At 34.2% G+C, this 19,769-nt stretch overlaps 1 protein-coding gene across 7 annotated transcripts in view; it reads left to right on the top strand.

The window, feature by feature from the left end:
* Positions 1-19,769, top strand: part of VPS13C (vacuolar protein sorting 13 homolog C) — a 196,400-nt gene that overhangs the window by 50,275 nt on the left and 126,356 nt on the right. For all 7 annotated transcript variants that reach the window (XR_012120726.1, XR_005057547.2, XR_005057550.2 and 4 more), the window contains 9 exons: positions 2,452-2,594; positions 3,448-3,640; positions 4,871-4,985; positions 5,612-5,748; positions 6,699-6,822; positions 8,070-8,187; positions 10,858-10,987; positions 11,806-11,884; positions 12,555-12,694. Coding sequence is in view for 4 of the 7 variants with exons in the window: in XM_037004257.2 (XP_036860152.2) it covers positions 2,452-2,594; positions 3,448-3,640; positions 4,871-4,985; positions 5,612-5,748; positions 6,699-6,822; positions 8,070-8,187; positions 10,858-10,987; positions 11,806-11,884; positions 12,555-12,694 (1,179 nt within the window). In the remaining 3 variants the exon portion in view is untranslated. The remainder of the gene's footprint in view (positions 1-2,451; positions 2,595-3,447; positions 3,641-4,870; positions 4,986-5,611; positions 5,749-6,698; positions 6,823-8,069; positions 8,188-10,857; positions 10,988-11,805; positions 11,885-12,554; positions 12,695-19,769) is intronic.

The raw sequence follows: 19,769 nt of genomic DNA, 5'->3' as shown, positions 1-19,769 counted from the left end.
AGAGTGTGAAAGTAGTAGAGTAAATTCTTTAAATGTTTGGTGGAATCTGGTTCTGGGATTTTCTTTGTTGGGAGGTTTTTTTTTTTTTAAATTAAGGTATCATTGATATGCACATTTATGAAGGTTTCACATGAGCAACACTGTGGTTTCAACATTCACCCATATTATCAACTCCCCACCCAACCTCATTGCAATCACTGTCCGTCAGTGTAGTAAGATGTTATAGAGTCATTTTATCTGTCTTCTCCGTGCTATATTGCCTTCCCGTGACCTACTTATATTGAGATTGCTAATTATAAACGCCCCTTAATCCCCTTCTTCCTCCCTCACCACCCACACTCCCGGACCCCTTCCCTTTGGTAACTGTTAGTCCCTTATTGGAGTCTGTGAGTCCGCTGCTGTTCAGTTCCTTCAGTTTTGCTTTGTTATACTCCACAAATGAGTGATATTATTTGGTACTTGTCTTTCTCCACCTGGCTTATTCCACTGAGCATAATACCCTTTTGTTGGGAGGTTTTTGATTGCTGATTCCATCTCCTTGCTCATTATTGGTCTATTCAGGTTTTCTGTTTCTTCATGATTCAGTTTTGGTAGGTTATACATTTCTAGAAGTTTGTCTTTTTTTCTAGGTTACCCAGTATGTTGGTATATAGTTGTTCTGGGTAGTGTCTTATTCTTTGTATTTCTGTGGTATTAGTTGTTAATGTCTCTCCTGTCATTTATACTTCTATTTAGATGCATTGTCTTTTTTTCTTCTTTTTGGTTAGCCTAGCCAAAGGTTTGTTAATTTCATCATTTTAAAGAACCATCTCCTGGTTTTGTCAATCTTTTTTTCTCTATTTCATTTCTTTTTTTTTTATTGAAGTATGATTGATATGTAGTCTGTAGTCTTATTGGTTTCAGGTATACAACACAAGTGTTTCAACAATTACCTATATTCAGTTGCATTTATTTCTGCTCTAATATTTGTTATTTCCTTCCTTCTTATAACTTTGGGCTTTGTTCTTTTTCTAGTTCCTTGAGATGTAAAGTTGGATTATTTTTGAGATTTTTGAGATTTGAGATTTCTTTCTTCTTGATGTATCCATTTATTACTATTAATTCCTTTCTCAGAATTGACTTTCTGAATCCTATGAGTTTTGGTGTGTAGTGTTTCCATTTTCCTTTGTCTCATTTTTTTCCCCTCTTAATTTATTCTTTGATCCATCAGTTATAAAGGAGTGTGTTAATTTCCATGTAGTTGTGGATTTTATAACTTTCTTCTGCTAAAATATCTAGTTTCATTCCATTCTGGTTGGAAAAGATGATTTGTATCTTCTTGAATTTTTAAAAACTTGTTTCCTGGCCCAGTATATGATCTATCAGAAAATGCCCCATGTGGGATTGAAAGGTGTTTGTCCTGCTGTTGGGTGGAATGTTTTGTGTATGTATCTGTTAAGTTCCTTTGGCCTGTATCATCATTCAGATACATTGTTTCGTTACTGATTCTCCCTCTGGATGATCTATGGTTGAAAGGGAGCTATTGAAGTCCCCAACTAATATCCTATTGCTATTTATTTTTCTTTTTAGTTCTGTTAGTATTTGCTTTATATATTTAGGTGTTCCAAAGTTGGGTACATAAAGATTTACAATTGTTACATGTTCTTGATGGATTGATACTTTTAACATCATATAATGACCTTCTTTGTTCCTTTTGACCATTTTTAACTTAGTCTTTTTATTCTGATATGACTACTCTTATTTTTTGGTTGCTGTTTGCTTGAAATACGTTTTTCTATTCCTTAGTTCTCAGTCTATGTGTGTCCTTAAAGCTAAAGTGATCTCTGTGGGCAACATACCATTCAATCTTTTTTAAAAAATTCATTTTGTCATTCTGTGTCTTTTGATAGGAGAATTTAATGCGTTTACATTTAAAGTAGTTATTTATAGGTAAGGACTTACTATTGCCATTTTGCTAATTATTTTCTGTTTTGTGGATCCTTTGTTCTTTGCTGCCTCTCTTCCTGTGTAGTTTGATGAGAATCTTCTCCCTTGTTCTCTGTCCTACCTCCAGTCTTGACCTATCCATTTTTTGGCTAGGTATTTTTTCTCAGTATCTTGTTAACTCTCCAAAGCCTTGTTAATTTTATGTTTTGCCCAGTTTTTGAGCCAGAGGATTGGTCTGAATTTGTTTGCTTTAGTGAAAGTTGCTGAATTGAATCTTTATTCCATAAAACACTTCATCAAGTTTTATTTTACTGCCTCTAAAATTAAGGGATCTTTTGTAAATGTCCTGTTTGAGCAATCAATTTTGTATTGAATTTTCTAATGTTCTTTTTTACAGTGAACATATTGATGCCAAAACCTATAATATTGTTTTTTAGATCACTGTGTAATTCAACAAATTGAAATCAGAAGAACTTAATAAAGAAAGTAATACTTAAATGTCAACAATTTTTTTTGTTTGTTTAGTATGTGGCCCATATAATTACGCTGAAGTTAGTAAGCACCTCTGTTATGATAAGAGAAAAGAAAAATATTCCAGAAATACTAAAAATTCAGATAATTGGCCTGGGCACTCAAATATCTCAGCGACCAGGAGCACAAGCACTTAAGTAAGTTTTCAAAAACTAAAACTTATAATTTCAATTTTTATTTCTAGGTATAACTTCAGGCCAAAAAAAAAGTGATTTAGCATTAAAAAACTGATTAATTTCTTCTCTTCTCTAATTTCTTTTCTATTTATGTGTCAAGATAGTCTTTTTATATTTGAATTTGTTTTGGTACGGAGTTAAAGGAGGAGCTCATCATTTATTCTACCCTCCTTTCTTTCCTTCACAAATGTTTATTGGATACTGTTGAATTTATAAATTCGAAGCTGTGAAGGTTATGCATAGGAAACAATTTCTGTTTTCAAGAAGTTTATAGTGTAGTTGATGAGGGATACACAAAAAGTTAATGATTTAGGAACTGTATAGCATTTTTGGCTGCTCATAGGTGAGAAAGTTCTGTAAAATTAAATACTTACAGTTTTTAATTAAATACTTATAGTATGTTACACAAGTCAGCTACTTGGCTTAGGAGAATTGGGGCTAAGGCCAGCTTAAGGGAAAGGACTAGGAGAAGCAGAGATTAGGGTGTCTGGGTGGCATGAAGTAGGGAGATGAGTTGCATGAGTTAAGTATAGCTGTTATTCATATAGCAATGAGCAGAACTTATGCAGTGTTTGAGAGTTGGCCAAAGTGAGTTTTTCTCATGGGTGAGTAGGAATTAAGAACAAGTAAAACAAAACAAAAAGCCCTCCAGATTGTACCTCCCCATAACTGAATGCCAGGCTAATGAGTTTGGACTTCACCTCTCGGTAATGGGCTCTCAAAGGAGAGTTTTAAAAGAAAAATTTGTATTTTAACCCATCATATTGCAAAGGATTTTATTTGTATTACTACTTTTTTCCTCACTGGAATGTAGGGTAGAAGCAAAATTAGAACACTGGTATGTAACAGGTCTGAGACAACAGGATATTGTACCATCACTTGTGGCTTCAATTGGCGATACTACATCATCTTTGCTTGAAATTGAATTTGAAACGAATCCAGAGAATAGTCCTGCTGACCAGGCTCTGGTTGTTCAGTCCCAGCCTGTGGAGGTCATCTATGATGCTGTAAGTGCAAGGAGAAAGTGAATCTTTATCAAAGTCATCTTATACACTTCTAACATGGCCTTTTTACTTTTCCTCTTTTATTTATCTGCTTAGCAGCTAAACTTACTAAAGCTTTATTCTTGTTTTAAAAGCAGTAGATGTTTAGCAGTTAATTTGGGTTTCATGTGCTACCATTTTCTGCTACTGTATTTATCTATGCTTATGTTAAAATTTTAGAAACCTAATATACTATTTAAAAAGTATATTTATTGTATCAACTACTCCCAAATAGTTACATACTGACCTCCTACTCCAGTTCATTGTTGCTGTTTTTCTCTTTCTGCTTGATGTTTGGAACCAATTAAAAGAGCATTAGGAGTAATTAAAGAATTTTAAATGCTGTTCACATGAGAACAAACTGCATTGGCATTTAGATATTGTTGAAAATGCTGGCTCAAATTCTGTGTCTATGGCTCCATCTTTTTTTCAGACTCTCTTAACTAATTTCAAGGTAGCTAGCAGGCTATGTGTGGTTCACTACTCATTGTATTGCTTGTAGGTTGACCCAACCCTTTGTTGAGATCCCTGGCTTATTTTTACTTTTCAGTTTAGAAGTGGATTCATGGTATGGGTGGGAAGCATTACTCCCACCATACCCAAGACTCCAGAACTCATTGTTTCTCTCATTTAAAACAAAAATTAAATCATAGTAAAATGCATATAACAATTTACCATCTTAACCATTTTTAAGTGTGTAGTTCAGTAGTGTTAAGTACATTCACACTTGTGCATCCAATCTCCAGAACTCATTCTATCTTGCAAAATGTATGATTTTTTTACATTCAAGTTTTAGCTGTTGGTAAGGGCCGAATAGCTTTCCTTTTTCCTCTCCAAACTTCAGAGTGCAGGGGAATCCAGTTGTAGCATAGCAAAGTGGAGATTCATCATTTGGCTAATTGGAGGCCAGAAGTAGAAGTAACCTCTGTCACTACATCCGCATGACACCAGAGAACATACTGAAGGTCACTTTAATGATATGTGCACATCTGTTGCCTCTCCAGTAAGCTTGCTTGAGCTATTACTTTTTTCAGGTTCTCATTCCCTCCAGAGAGAGAGATCCAGTAAGGCAGAATATCTTAGGAGGTACCTCCTCAGTTCAAAGCCACAACTGTTTAGAATTTAGCTGAAATGTTAAAATTTATGAATTTATGTGAAGTACTGTGTATAACTTGATTATATTTTAAATTATAGAAAACCATCATTGCAGTGGTTGAATTCTTTCAATCAAATAAGGGATTAGATCTTGAGCAAATAACGTCAGCTACATTGATGAAACTGGAAGAAATTAAAGAGAGAACAGCTACAGGTGAAGAATTTGACTGTATAAGCACCAACTAATCAGAATTATGTCTATTGTAATGTAAATATTATATTTTTAAAAGTATATGTTGCTGTATTCCTTTGTTGTAAACTCGCTATGTTATACAGTGAGGTTGCATTTTTACTTGAAGTTAAAGTACAAGAATTACCTGAAGTAAAATATACCTGCTCGACTGAGTGAGAAAAAGAATAATATGAGGCACAGATGATTCTGTCTGCTATTTCCTTTGAAATCCTGTCTCTCAGATAGAGTTTGAGATGGAAACCATCCCCTCCATCTCAGTTCTTAGGAAACTGTTCACCATACCGTGTGTGAATCTGTTTTTAAAGATACACATGGCCTCTAAGCTCAAGCCAACTACTTTATCTCTTTGCTAACTAAAGAAATAAAAAATTATTCTGTCTCTGGATAAAATACTATATGTTGGGTTTACTGTACTGTGCAATGATATGATTGTTTCCCATTGGCCACTTGTAGTTCACTGTACTAACTGAGAATCTAGTCTGTGAGCAGAACCAACACTCTTTCTCAGGGTAGATTCTTCCTCTTGTTAATAGTACGATTACTTATTTCAATTTGACCATCTAATCTGTCATTATTTCTTCTTCTAGGACTTACACATATTATTGAAACTCGAAAAGTTCTTGATTTAAGGATAAATCTGAAGCCTTCTTATCTAATAGTTCCACAGACAGGTTTTCATCATAAAAAGTCAGATCTTCTCATTTTAGATTTTGGTACTCTTCAGGTAGGTATATATGTATCTCTTTCTGCCCATTTTTGCCCAGGGGTTGGTAGCTAGCAATCTGGTAGCTTACTGTTTTTCCCTTAGAGCTTACTTAAACTAAACCTAGACTTATTTATTCTTAGCAATTTGTCAAGCCTAGCTTAGACTGAATATTTGTATAGCCATGAATATGTTATGGCTATTTAAAAAACAAGCCCTAAAATTTTCTGCAATGGTAGGTGATTTAACATTGAGGATGGGATTATTCCTGTGTTTTCCTAATTGGATAGAAGCACGCCTAGTTTTCTGCACTCCTAGATTTCTAGAGTTCAGTTACACAGTGTTATTTGTTAATTTATATATTTTAACAATAGGAAATAATGCACATATGAAAATGTTTGTTAAGTCACCATCAGCAACTAATGAGAGTAAGAGAACTCTTAAAGTATTGGGTATTGAACCTCTTAGAAATGCAAGCCTCTGAGAAAAAGTGAATATTTAAAAAAATACAGCCTCTTCTGAGTTTGATCCTTACTCCCTGTGGGGAGAGGGAAAAGGAAGAAGAGATAGGATGTGAATTCTGGTGGCCTACTATTCTGGTGATGTAGTGAGGAGAAAAAGGAACAAATCCTGCTATTTCATGGTGAAGAGTTTCGAATCAGTAACAGAGTTGCTGAGCCATAGTGAGGATAACTCTTGAGAGCCCAAAAGAGCTGTTTATTTGAAGTAGAAGGCTGTGTAACCCATCTCCTAACTAACGCGAATGTGCTGAGCACGTATGACCCAATCATGTTAGAGATGTATGCTGAAATGTGATATTCCTAATATTTGCAAATAATTATCAGGAAATTAAGCAAAATGTGGATTCATTAAGGGCAGTGTTTTCATTTTAGTCAGGTTTTAAGAAAACACGTAAGTGTATTTATCTCTATACTTTTCTGCTTAAAAAAACTGATGTTTGTCCATTTCAGCTTAACAGTAAAGATCAAGGTTTGCAGAAGACTACGAATTCATCTCTGGAAGAAATAATGGATAAGGCATATGACAAGTTTGATGTTGATATAAAAAATGTACAGTTACTCTTTGCAAGGGCAGGTAAACTTACTGAATCTTTAGGATATTGAAATTATGTTGAATAGCTTTGGTAAATATGCATTTATATGTGCATGTATATCAACCCTGACAAGATTTTGAACACATACCTGTTGGCCTGTTGAAAACCAAAGAGTAAAGATCAACGTCAGTGCAAATCACTACCACAGGTACAACTAAAGATGAAAATGTGGGTACTTGGCACCATTTGAATCTAAGTCCAGTCCTTGCCTTTTTTTTTTTTTTTATAATGTGACCGCAAAACTGCCAAGAACACAAAATAGAAGTTACAGTTGGTTCCTCTGCCCCCAATGCTTTGGGGATATCTCAGTGTTTTCCCTTGCTGCCTTTATTTTTAAATAGTTTTACTATATTAGTCTAGTCTTTTTTTCAGTAGTATTACATCTACTTTTGTAGATAATCTGAGAAGTAAGCATATTGTCTCAAAACACTAAAGGTAATTAACTTAATTATTCTCTAAATGGTTTGGTGTTTTCTGCTGCCTGAGTAACTACTGCTGGTTCTCTATACTCTTTTAGTTTCTAGAAGCAAGAAATATTGGCTAAATATTCTTGAATACATCACCTTGTGGTAGGTCATTAGAAGAAAGGACATAATCTCTGTGCAGTGTATACTCTAGTAGGAGTGATGAGGTTTATTAAAATGTAAATAAATAATGCTGTACTTAGTTTTTATATATTGGGAGGCTTCTCATCCTTGAACAGAGCATTAAAAGTTAGTCATTGGAAAAATCTGTCTTGAGATCTCTTTATTTGGAGAAAAGTGATTTTACCCCTTTTTGTCATAAAATCTTTATTGATAAAACTCACTTTTGCTTTAGAATTATGTGCTAAACTAGTGTAATTGCACTTAGGAACCCCAGAAATGTCTTTTTTCCTTGTCAATTTTTTTTTCATTTTTTCATTGCACCATCCCCTTGATCACTAATTCTGGAGTAAAGACAATAAATTCTTGGATTTTTCCTGTTTGCCTTAAAATGCAAGATGTTATGTAGACATTCTCCAAATAAATATTTACAATTATGTTGTATATAACAGCCTTTAACTCCTGTCAATCTTATTTAAAACATATAGGTCATTTAACTTGTATGCTGAAGAAGTAAAAATTGGTATTTATTGAATATGTTTGTTTATTATTTTAATAAGTTACAGTTTTCCACAGAACATCTGATAATGTAAAAGTAAGTAATAAATAAAAACTAGTCACCTAATTTAAAAAATTTTTTACAGCGGAAAACTGGAAAAAGCATCGATTTCAGCATCCATCAGCTATGCATATATTACAACCCATGGATATTCATGTTGAGTTGGCCAAGGCAATGATAGAAAAAGATGTTAGAATGGCCAGGTAATGTATGAATTTCCTTAACATAAAATCAACAAGATGAAATATATCTGCATCAGTTACTGGATTTTAAGAAGCGAAAGGCTAGATTTCTGCAGGACAAAAAAGTAATAATTATCTTATAGCAGAAAAATATTTTTAAGAAAATGTTGATTTGAATCATATATCACCTTTCTTATTGAGAAGTATTTGGACCTTTACATTCCGTAAAAGTTGATCTGTGTTTTTGAATGGATCAAATCCAGGTTTCTACATCAGTAAAATAAAATCTTCTAAAGTAGGTTAGGTGCTCCTTTGATTATGAAACCATATAAAATCTTGAGAATAATCTAAGGGAATGAAGAATAAAAACTTAATTATGAATTTAAGTAAATAATTATAAGATATTTATGCTGCTTTCTTAAAAATAGCCTTATTGAAAGTATTACTGAGTTTCAGTAAGCAGTATCTGTTTAAAGTGTATAATTTGATAAGTTTTGACATAGGTATGTATCTCTGCAGCCATCATACAGTCAGGATATTGAACACATCTTCATCCCCAAAAGTCCTTATGCCCTTTTGTATTCTCTCTCCCATTGCTACCTGCTAACCCCTCACCCCTTAATTCCCAGACAATATAGATCTTTTTTTGACACTATAGATTTGTTAGAATTTTCTAGAATTTTATATAAATTATAAATTCTCAGTAGTTATATAAAAGGCTCAGTTTCAACTCCTTTTTGTTTGACTTCTTTCATTCAGCATAATTTGAGATTCATCCATGTTGTTCGTATCAGTAGTCTTGATAGCCTTTATCAAATGGATATTAAACCAACCTTGTATTTCTAGGTAAACCTCATTTGGTAATGATGTATTCTTTTAAAATGTTCTTGGATTTGGTTTGCTAAAAGTTTGTTTTGAAGTTTTACATCTCTGGTTATGAGCAATATTGGGCTGTGCTTTATTTTCTTGTTTTGGTATCAGAGCATCAGGGCAGTGGTATCCTCATAGAATGAATTTTTTGAAAGTAGAATTAGTACTGTTTCTTCTTTATATGTTTCATAGAAGTCACCGCTGAAGCCATTTGGGACTAGAGTTTTCTTTTTATAGGGGAGGGTTTTTAACTACAAATTCAATTTCTGTAATAGATAAAGGGCTACTGAGATTATCTATTTCTTTGTGTGATCTTTGGTTGTCCTTCAAGGAAGGGATTTGTCCATCTTAGTTGTTGAGTTTACTGTCATAACATTTTTAATACTATTTCTACATTACCTTTTTTAATACATGTTGAATTTGTAGTGGTGCCATTTCTCACCTCTGATTCTTAGTAGTTTGTGCCTCTTCTGTTTTTTTCTTCATAAATCTGACTAAAGTTTTATTAATTTTGTTGATTATCTTCTGAAAGAATCAGCTTTGGTTTCAATTATTTTCTCACTGTCCTTCTGTTTTTGTATTTCACTGATTCTACTCCATTTTTATTGTTGCTTTTTTCCTTCTGCTTGCTTTGGGTTTTATTTCCTTTACTTTCCTAGTTTCTTATGGTAGAAGCTGAGACCATTAATTTGAGAACTTCTTTTCTAATATAGGCAGTTAGTGGTATAAATTTCCCTTGAGATACTATTTTATTGTACCCCAGACATTTTGAAATTCTTAACCCAGTAAGCTGCAATATTTGTAGGTCTTTCTTTGTTTTCTATCTTTCAACTGTCCTTTGTTGACTGATGTCCAGCGTCTTTTAAATTGTTGATTCATGTACTTTTTACAGTTTTTTAGTTATTTTAGGTTGGAGGGTTTAATCCAGTCCTTCTATTTGTCAGGCTTTTAGTTTTGCATAATGTTTCTGAAATAATAAAGAAGAATTTTAGATTTTTAAAGGGCTTTTCAGTTTATAGAGTACTTGTACAGAAAGTTCAATCTTTTGAGATACAAACAGCCAGCTGGCCTCTTTTGAACATGAGTGGTTTGTGCATTGTACAGAAAAATAATTTTTTATCTAGTGGTTATGCATCTGTCAACTTGAGCTCTTCACAGCTTAGTTAGGAAGTCAAAGATAACCAGCTGATAGAACGTTATGAGCAGCAAACAGCTGCCACAGAACACCCGAGACAAAGCTAGGCAGTTATACTGAATAGGGAAGCAGAAGAGAAGCAGGTATGGACAAGTAAGCAACTAAATATGAAAGCACAACAGTGATTCAGCAGTGAGTACAACATGTCCTTGTGGAGCTTATATTTAATCAGAGGACACATAGAATAATGTACATTTGATATGTCAGGTGCTGGCAATCGGTATAAAAGGAAATAGATTAAAATGAAGGGATAGAGAGTGATGGAGTAGATATTCTTTGATATAATGAGAAATCCTGGATATCAGGAAGTAATTAAAATATGTGTATTGATTTGGTTTTAAAAAGTAGATGACTGTATTTGAAAGTATTTTCATAAAAATGAGTTAATTTTTAAAGGTTTGATTGTTTATGAAGAATACATTTAAGTTATCTGGAAACTTGGCTCACATAGAATTTCCCATTCCCTGACAAATGTTGACTAAATGAGGCATTATTATAATTAGATTTAAAAATGTCCAAAGTAACTTTGATCCAACGATGTATAGTGTCTTCTCCAATCCAGTATCCCCCTCCATGATGTAGAGAAGTTGGACTATAAAACCTTACAGTTGAATTGTATTTTTTAGATTCAAAGTATCAGGAGGGCTTCCTTTGATGCATGTGAGAATTTCTGACCAGAAGATGAAAGATATGCTATGTTTAATGAACAGTATACCCCTACCACAGAAATCATCTGAACTGTTTCCAGAGAGACAGGTAAAGATACAATAAAAATGCTAAATCTCTTTACATTTTTGTTCATGGTGAGTTTCTTTTCGTCTTTCTTTGAGCTACTTTACTTTTCAGTATTTTTTTAGGGCCAGTTTCACTTATGTGATACATTTCAGAAATTTAGTGTTGTTGATTCTGAACAAAACTACACATGGCATTGAATAAATACAGATTGTAGCTTATTTTCACTACTATTTTATAGTGGTAGAAATCAGTTTTAGGAAACAATGTAAACAAATACATAAATGAAAGAAAAAATGGTCAAATTTGTGAAATGTGTTTTAAATAAAATGAGTTCTAGAAATCTTTAAAATGTTGCAAAATCAAATGATTAGTGTGTAATTTTCTTGTATATTAGACTTAAAAGTTCTAGATCATTTTAATTGGAATTTATCTTTACAACATCAAATAAATGTTGGATTTATACTTAGTTTGAAGTGGAACTTAAGAGAGCCAGCTAATTCTGTTTCCATTTTCCAGGAGGAAACCATGATAAAGATACACAATTAATATTGTCATAGACAGCAGCTAAATGACACATAATGACAAATAGACTTAACCTACTAGAATTGTTAATAGTTCTGCCCTTGTAAATGCAGGTGGTAGTCTTAATAATTAGTAAACTCCAGCTAATCATCGGTTACTTGATTGCTTAATATTCTTGTTAGAAAATGTGTGTATTGTGTCTGTATGTGTCTTTCTATCTCTCCTTATCCTTTACTGTTTTCAGTATTTCTCTTATTTATGTATATTTAATCCTGTTAGACCAGTATGTTAAGAAAACTTCTTGTATTCTTTGCTAGGTAGCCTCAATTCCTGTTATTTCACATAGGACAAAAGGCCTACTTGGTACATCACTATTGCTAGATGGAGTGGAATCAGGTAGGGAAAGTCAAATGTTCTTCATTAAACCAAACCTATAAATTGGTATATAAAAATAAATTTTCAGGAAATAAAGGAATTTTGAGAGTGTTGTTGTAATTTACTGGTTTTTGTTCTAGTTGTACTGCTAACCAACAGTGTGACTTTTAAAGTCACTTTGAAGGCCAAGTTTCTTCATTTGAATGAAAGAATTTTTGTGATTGACAGCCCTTAAGATTCTAAATAAGGTACTTTTTATGCCCCAATTTCTACCTGATCCTTTTCTCTAGCTTGGCCTATCTGATCTTCTTTGATTATGAACTAGAAGGTAAGCTTCAGGAGGACAAGGATCATGGCTGTACTGGTGGTCACTCTGGTGTCCTTAGTGGGTAATAACAGACTGATGTATGATAGATGATGCCCAATAAATATTTCAGGATATTGAATCAATGAAGTAAAGTTCAAACAGTCACAACTATTAAAAAAAATTGTAGGGTGGTTTGATTTTATATATGATTATGATATGCCAGGTTGGGTCATTTTGTGAGACTTAGAAAAATAATGAAACTGTATTCTGATTCTGAATGTGAAGATTATATTTCATAAATGAATTTTACTTTTAAGAGATTTGATTGTTTTATATAGTTTTCAGTGGATAATTTCTCAAGTCAAATGAACATCTCCTTCTTAGAGTCTGATGATGAGTATTTTGATGCTGAAGATGGAGGCACACAGACTGGTAAAACTATGAGAGGATCAGAACTAAAAAAAGTTGCAGAGGTCCCAAATGAGGAACTCATTAATCTCTTAGTAAAGTTTGAAATTAGAGAGGTATGTATATTTTTTTGTCCATAAAAAAATATGTTCTTAGTACCAGTATTGTCATAAACTATCTCATGCTAGACCCAAACATTAAGTATATTAGAAGCATGGTACTCTATATTCTCTTACTAAGTACACTAAAAATGTGGTTCTCTATTTTCTCTACTACCCAACACACACACACACACACACACACACACACAGTTCCAAGAAAATAAAATGTTATTTTGTAAAACTGACAGAAGAGTGATCTATAGCATATCTTATCTATTGTGAAAAAGCTCATAGTTCTTAATTAGGATTTCCTTTCCTTTAGAAATTTCTATGACATGTTTACTTAATGTTTTTGTTTTTTTACTTTTAAGCTAAATAATATTGATCATTGTCATGTTCATAGTTTGGAAGACTGTAAATAACCTAAATATCTAGCATGTCTTTACAGCCATTAAAAATCATCTAACAAAAGAAAATGCTGATATGGAAAGATATTCTGAATATATTATTGTTTGGGAAAGAAAAACAGGTTATAATACCAAGGATATTATGAGGCCATTTAGAAATTACACACGTGTAATTTTTTTCTTTGATAAATGACTGTGTGGTGGGATTACAGTTTTTCATTTTTGCCTGATTGCTTTTCCATATAGTCTCTTTTTTATAATGAATATGCATTGCTTTGGTAATAAAGCACAAAAGGTATAAGAAAGAGATGTTTCTTATTGACTGCTTTGTATCTCAGTGTGAGATCATGTCCTAAAATAAAATGTCAGAAATACCAGATTTTAATTTTTTTGTACATAAATCTAAGTATTACTGGTATATTTTTTTAGAGAAAGAGATGTTCTTCACCTTTAGCCGTCTTTGACTTCTCTCTTTTACTTATACACCCATCTAAAATATCAGAAAATCCCTTGACTCTAACTTCAAAATACATTCAAATGATTGCTTTTCCCTTCCACTGCTACCACACTGTCCAAGCACTGTCATCTCTTGCCTGGACTATTGTAGTAGCCTTTTAATGATCTCTCTGTTGCCTTGAGGAACTCTGTTCTCCACACAGTAGCAAGAATGATCCTTTTAAAGTGAAAGTCAGATCATGTCATTGCTTTGCTCACAATCCTCCATTGGCTTCCCATCTTGTTCAGAGTAAAGGGTGTTAACCTTAAAAATAAACTGTCAGTTATTTTATCAGCAAAAATAGGTTTGTACAAGAATAATGGAGATTGTAATTCAGGACATACACACTATGGCAAAACCAAATGCAAGTCCTGAGAACAGAAGAGAGGAACACTCTTTTACAGAACAGAGTGGACATGGGAGGGGCTGTTATAAACAAAAAGTCTATTGGAGAAAACAGGGAGTTCCAAGAACTGTGGCTTCTCATTGGCTAGTTGTGATAGTCTCTCATTGGCTAGTTGTGATAGTCTCTCATTGGCTGGGCTGTTGGAAAAGAGGAGGAAACCCCTTCTTCCTACTGGGTAGTATAGTTGTAGCTAAAGCAGCATGGCAGAGGTCAATCTCTTCCTTCCAGTGGGGTCTGCAATTGACAAGGAGTTGTGGGGCGTATAGCTTCCTCTGCTGGCCTCCTGTCACTATGTCAGTGAGATTTAGGTTTAACTTTGTTAAGTTTCACAAGGGCTAAGCCCTTCCTGTACCTGCAAGTCCTTACAAGCTCTACAGGTCACTCCATGTGGCTTTGGTTTCATCCCCATTTCTCTTTTGTTTTGCTTACTCTGCTCCAGCCTCATTAATCCCTTCAATAAATGTCTATCAAGGCCATCATGTACCAAGCAGTTTTAGATATTGGAGCAACGGGCAGTGAGCAAAGTTCTTGCGTCATGGAGTTTATGCTTGTGTTTTATTTTTCCTTCTATATCCCAAAGTACATTCTTTGTCTTCCTGTCTCCTTTGTCTCACTCTTTTTGATTTGATTCTTTACTTCCTTCACTTATTTGTGCAGATGCCGTCTTTTTGGCAAGGCCTAACCACTCAACAGAAGATAGCAACCTTCACTTTCCCCTACTGTCCCTAGAGTGTAAGCTCCTTGTGATAAGGACCTTGTCTGTCTTGGTCACTTCAGTGCCCTTCAGTGGCTGACACAGATTCATACATGGTAGATAATGCCCAATACATATTTTATTGAGTATTGAGTGAATGAACTGAGGTGATGAATAATCCGAATCATCTAAGAAAAAAAATAGTAGTGGTTTTGAAATATTTTTTCCAGTTTGATTTTTTTGCCGTTCTGAACTTTAAAATTTTTTTTAGTGAAGTATATTAAATTTTTCTTTATATCCCAGTTTTAGTGTACATTTAGAAAATTCTCCATTACAAAATATATACCCACAATTTTTTATATTATTTTGTGACTTTATCACATTTATTAAAATTATTGATTAATCTCAAATGTATTTTTATATGTCAGTTATGCACTATCATACTATCTTATGGTTTCTGTTTTTCAGTTGACACTAGTGGTTTTTTTTTAAGTATATAGTAATATTCACTGCTAATAATAATTTTTGCCTTTTTTCAGCATTTGTATTGTTCTGTTTATTATTTCTGCCTAACAGGTTACCCCAAAATGTAGTACCCCAAAACAACTATGGTTGAACTTGGAACAACATGGGTTTGAACTGCACAGGTCTATTTATATATTGATTTTTTTCAATAAATATACTGAAAAAATTTTTGAAGATTTATGACAATTTGTAAAAACATTTTCCTTTCTCTAGCCTACTATGTTGTAAGAGTACAGTGTATAATAAATACACAAAATATGTGTATTGACTATGTTATCAGTAAGGCTGTCAGTCCACAGTAGGCTTTTATGGTTAAGTTTGTGGGGCATCAAAAGTCATAGGCAGATTTTTGATGTGTGGGGGATCTTCACCTCAAATCCCTCATTGTTCAAGGGTTCAACTGTATTTATTTTGCTCAGTTTTGAGGATTAATAATTGTATAATTCCTAGATTGTAATTTTTGCATTAATCTTTTCACATGGTTGCAGTCAGAGTTGACTGGACCTACAGTGACCTGAAGTCTCAGAAGTGGCTCACTTGTAAGGCTGGTAGTTGATACTAGCTGTTGGCTGGGAACTCAGATTTGACTGTTGACTGAAAAACCTACTCATGGCCTCCCAAGCATGACAGCCTCAGGGTAGTTGAACTTTTTACATGACAACTGGTTTTGCCCAGAGTACGGCCTTTTTTTTTGACATCAGAATCATGATAGTATCGCTTCCTCCATAGTCTATTGACTGAAGTAGTCATAAGCCTGTCCAAATTCAAAGGGAAGGAACAAAAGGCCTCCATCTCTTCATGCTCGAAAGAACTTGCATGTTCTAAAAGTGACCACACAGATGTTTTACTTTTCACTGGCTAAATATACTGTCTGTCATTTCCAGAAAAAATTTAAATAGTATGACAGTGAACGTGCTTGTTTTAGTTTTTTATTTAATTGGAATGCTTCTTTTATCACCAAACATGATTTTTGTTTTGAGATACATGTTTAAGAAAATCCTATTGGAGAATTGATTCTTTCTTGTTTTTACTAACTTAGAAAAAGTAAATAATGTAAAATTTCATCATGATTTAAAAAAAAATTTTTTTTATTAATGTATTATTGATATACACTCTCATGAAGGTTTCGCATGAAAAAACACTGTTGTTATTACATTTACCCATATTATCAAGTCCCCACCCATACCCCAATGCAGTCACTGTCCATCAGTGCAGCAAGATGCCACAGATCCACTATGTACCTTCTCTGTGCTACACTGTTTTCCCCGTGATCCCCCACACCATGTGTACTAAACATGATACTCGTCAATCCCCTTTTCCCTTCCTCCCCACTCACCCTCCCACACCCCTCCCCTTTGGTAACCACTAGTTCCTTCTTGGAGTCTCTGAGTCAGCTGTTATTTTGTTCCTTCAGTTTTGCTTCATTGTTATACTCATCAAATGAGGGAAATCATTTGGCACCTGTCTTTCTCCACCTGGCTTATTTCACTGAGCATAATATCCTCCAGCTCCATCCATGTTGTTGCAAATGGTAGGATTTGTTTCTTTCTTATGGCTGAATAGTATTCCATTGTGTATATGCCCCACATCTTCTTTATCCATTCATCTACTGATGGACACTTAGGTTGCTTCCATTTCTTGGCTATCGTAAAAAGTGCTGCAATAAACATAGGGGTGTATACATCTTTTTGAATCTGAGAAGTTGTATTCTTTGGGTAAATTCCAAGGAGTGGGATTCCCAGGTCAAATGGTATTTCTATTTTTAGTGTTTTGAGGAACCTCCATACTGCTTTCCACAATGGTTGAACTAGCTTACATTCCCACCAGCAGTGTAGGAGGGTTCCCCTTTCTCTGCATCCTCCCCAGCATTTGTTGTTCTTAGTCTTTTCGATGCTGGCCACCCTTACCGGTGTGAGGTGATATCTCATTGTGGTTTTACTTTGCATTTCCCCGTTAATTAGTGATCTGGAGCATCTTTTCATGTGTCTGTTGGCCATCTGAATTTCTTCTTTGGAGAACTGTCTCTTCATATCCTCTGCCCATTTTTTAATCGCATTATTTGCTTTTTGGGTGTTGAGGTGTGTAGGTTCTTTATGTATTTTGGATGTTAACCCCTTGCAGATATGTCACTTACAAATATATTCTCCCATACTGTAGGGTGCCTTTTTGTTCTGTTGATGGTGTTTGCCATACAGAAACTTTTTAGTTTGATGTAGTCCCATGAGTTCATTTTTGCTTTTGTTTCCCTTGCTCAAGGAGATGTGTTCAGGAAGAAGTTGCTCATACTTATATTCAGGAGATTTTTGCCTATGTTGTCTTCTAAGAGTTTTATGGTTTCATGACTTCCATTCAGGTTTTTGATCCATTTTGAGTTTAATTTTGTGTGTAGGGTTAAACAGTAATGCAGTTTCATTCTCTTGCATGAACCTGTCCAGTTTTGCCAAGACCAGCTGTTGAAGGGGCTGTCATTTCCCCGTTGTATGTCCATGGCTCCTTTATTGTATATTAATTGACCATGTATGGTTGGATTTATAACAGGGTTCTCTACTGGTCTGTTCCACTGGTCTATGGGTCTGTTCTTGTGCCAGTACCAAATTGTCTTGATTACTGTGGCTTTGTAGTAGAGCTTGAGGTTGAGGAGCATAGATTCCCCAAGCTTTATTCTTCCTTCTCAGGATTGCTTTGGCTATTTGGGGTCTTTCATGGTTCCATATGAATTTTCGACTGATTTTCTCTAGTTCATTGAAGAATGCTGTTGGTATTTTGATAGGAATTGCATTGAATCTGTAGATGGCTTTAGGCAGGATGGCCATTTTGACAATATTAATTCTTCCTATCCATGAGCATGAGATGTATTTCCATTTGTTGGTATCTTCTTTAATTTCTCTCATGGGTGTCTTGTAGTTTCCAGAGTATAAGTCTTTCACCTCCTTGGTTAGGTTTATTCCTAGGTATTTTATTCTTTTTGATGCAACTGCAAATGGAATTGTTTTCCTGATTTTTCTCTCTGCTAGTTCATTATTAGTGTATAGGAATGCCACAGATTTCTGTGTATCAATGTTGAATCCTGCAACTTTGCTGAATTCAGATATTAGATCTAGTAGTTTTGGAGTGGATTCTTTAGGGTTTTTTATGTACAATATCATGTCATCTGCAAACAGGGACAGTTTAACTTCTTCCTTGTCAATCTGGATGCCTTTTATTTCTTTGTGTTGTCTGATTGCCATGGCTAGAACCTCTAGTACTGTGTTAAATAGAAGTGGGGAGAGTGGGCATCCTTGTCTTGTTCCTGATCTTAAAGGAAAAGCTTTCTGCTTCTCACTGTTAAGTATAATGTTTTCATATATGGCCTTTATTATGTTGAGGTACTTGCCCTCTATACCCATTTTGTTGAGAGTTTTTAATCATGAATGGATGTTGAATTTGGTCAAATACTTTTTCAGCATCTATGGACATGATTATGTGGTTTTTGACCTTCTTTTTTGTTGATGTGGTGGATGATGTTGATGGATTTTTGAAAGTTGTACTATTCCTTGCATCCCTGGAATAAATCCTACTGATCATGATGGATGATCTTTTTTGATGTATTTTTGAATTCGTTTTGCTAATATTTTCTTGAGGATTTTTGCATGTATGTTCATCAGGGATATTGGTCTGTAATTTTCTTTTTTTGTGGTGTCTTTGCCTGGTTTTGGTATTAGAGTCATTCTGGCCTCATAGTATGAGTTTGGAAGTATTCCCTCTTCTTCTGCTCTTTGGAAAACTTTAAGGAGGTTGAGTATTTGGTATTCACTAATGTTTGATAAAATTCAGCAGTGAAGCCATCTGGTCCAGGGGTTTTGTTCTTACCAGGTAGGTTTTTGATTACTAGTTCAATTTCATTGCTGGTAATTGGTCTGTTCAGATTTTCTGTTTCTTTCTGGGTCAGCCTTGGAAGGTTGTATTTTTCTAGAAAGTTGTCCATTTCTTCTAGGTTATCCAGTTTGTTGGCATATAATGTTTCATAGTATTCTCTAATAATTCTTTGTATTTCTGTGGTGTCTGTAGTGATTTTTCCTTTCTCATTTCTGATTCTATTTATGTGAGTAGACTCTCTTTTTATCTTGAAAAGTCTGGCTAGGAATTTATCTATTTTGTTTGTTATCTTGAAGAACCAGCTCTTACTTTCATTGATTCCTTCTATTGTTTTATACTCAATTTTATTTATTTATGCTCTAATCTTTATTATGTCCCTCCTTCTACTGACTTTGGGCTTCATTTGTTCTTCTTTATCTAGTTTCATTAATTGTGAATTCAGACTATTCATATGGGATTGTTCTTCTTTCCTGAGGTAGGCCTGTATTGCAATATACTTTCCTCTTAGCACAGCCTTGGTTGTGTCCCACAGATTTTGCGGTGTTGAATTATTGTTGTCATTTGTCTCCATATGTTGCTTGATCTCTGTTTTTATTTTGTCATTGATCCATTGGTTATTTAGGAGCATGTTATGAAACCTCCATGTGTTTGTGGGATTTTTTATTTTCTTTGCATAATTTATTTCTAGTTTCATACCTTTGTGGTCT

This window comes from Manis javanica, chromosome 8 (genome assembly GCF_040802235.1).
Source record: "Manis javanica isolate MJ-LG chromosome 8, MJ_LKY, whole genome shotgun sequence".
NCBI classification, from domain to species: domain Eukaryota; kingdom Metazoa; phylum Chordata; class Mammalia; order Pholidota; family Manidae; genus Manis; species Manis javanica.
The sequence above is the reverse complement of the archived record's forward strand: the minus strand, read 5'-3'. Positions and strand labels throughout refer to the sequence as shown.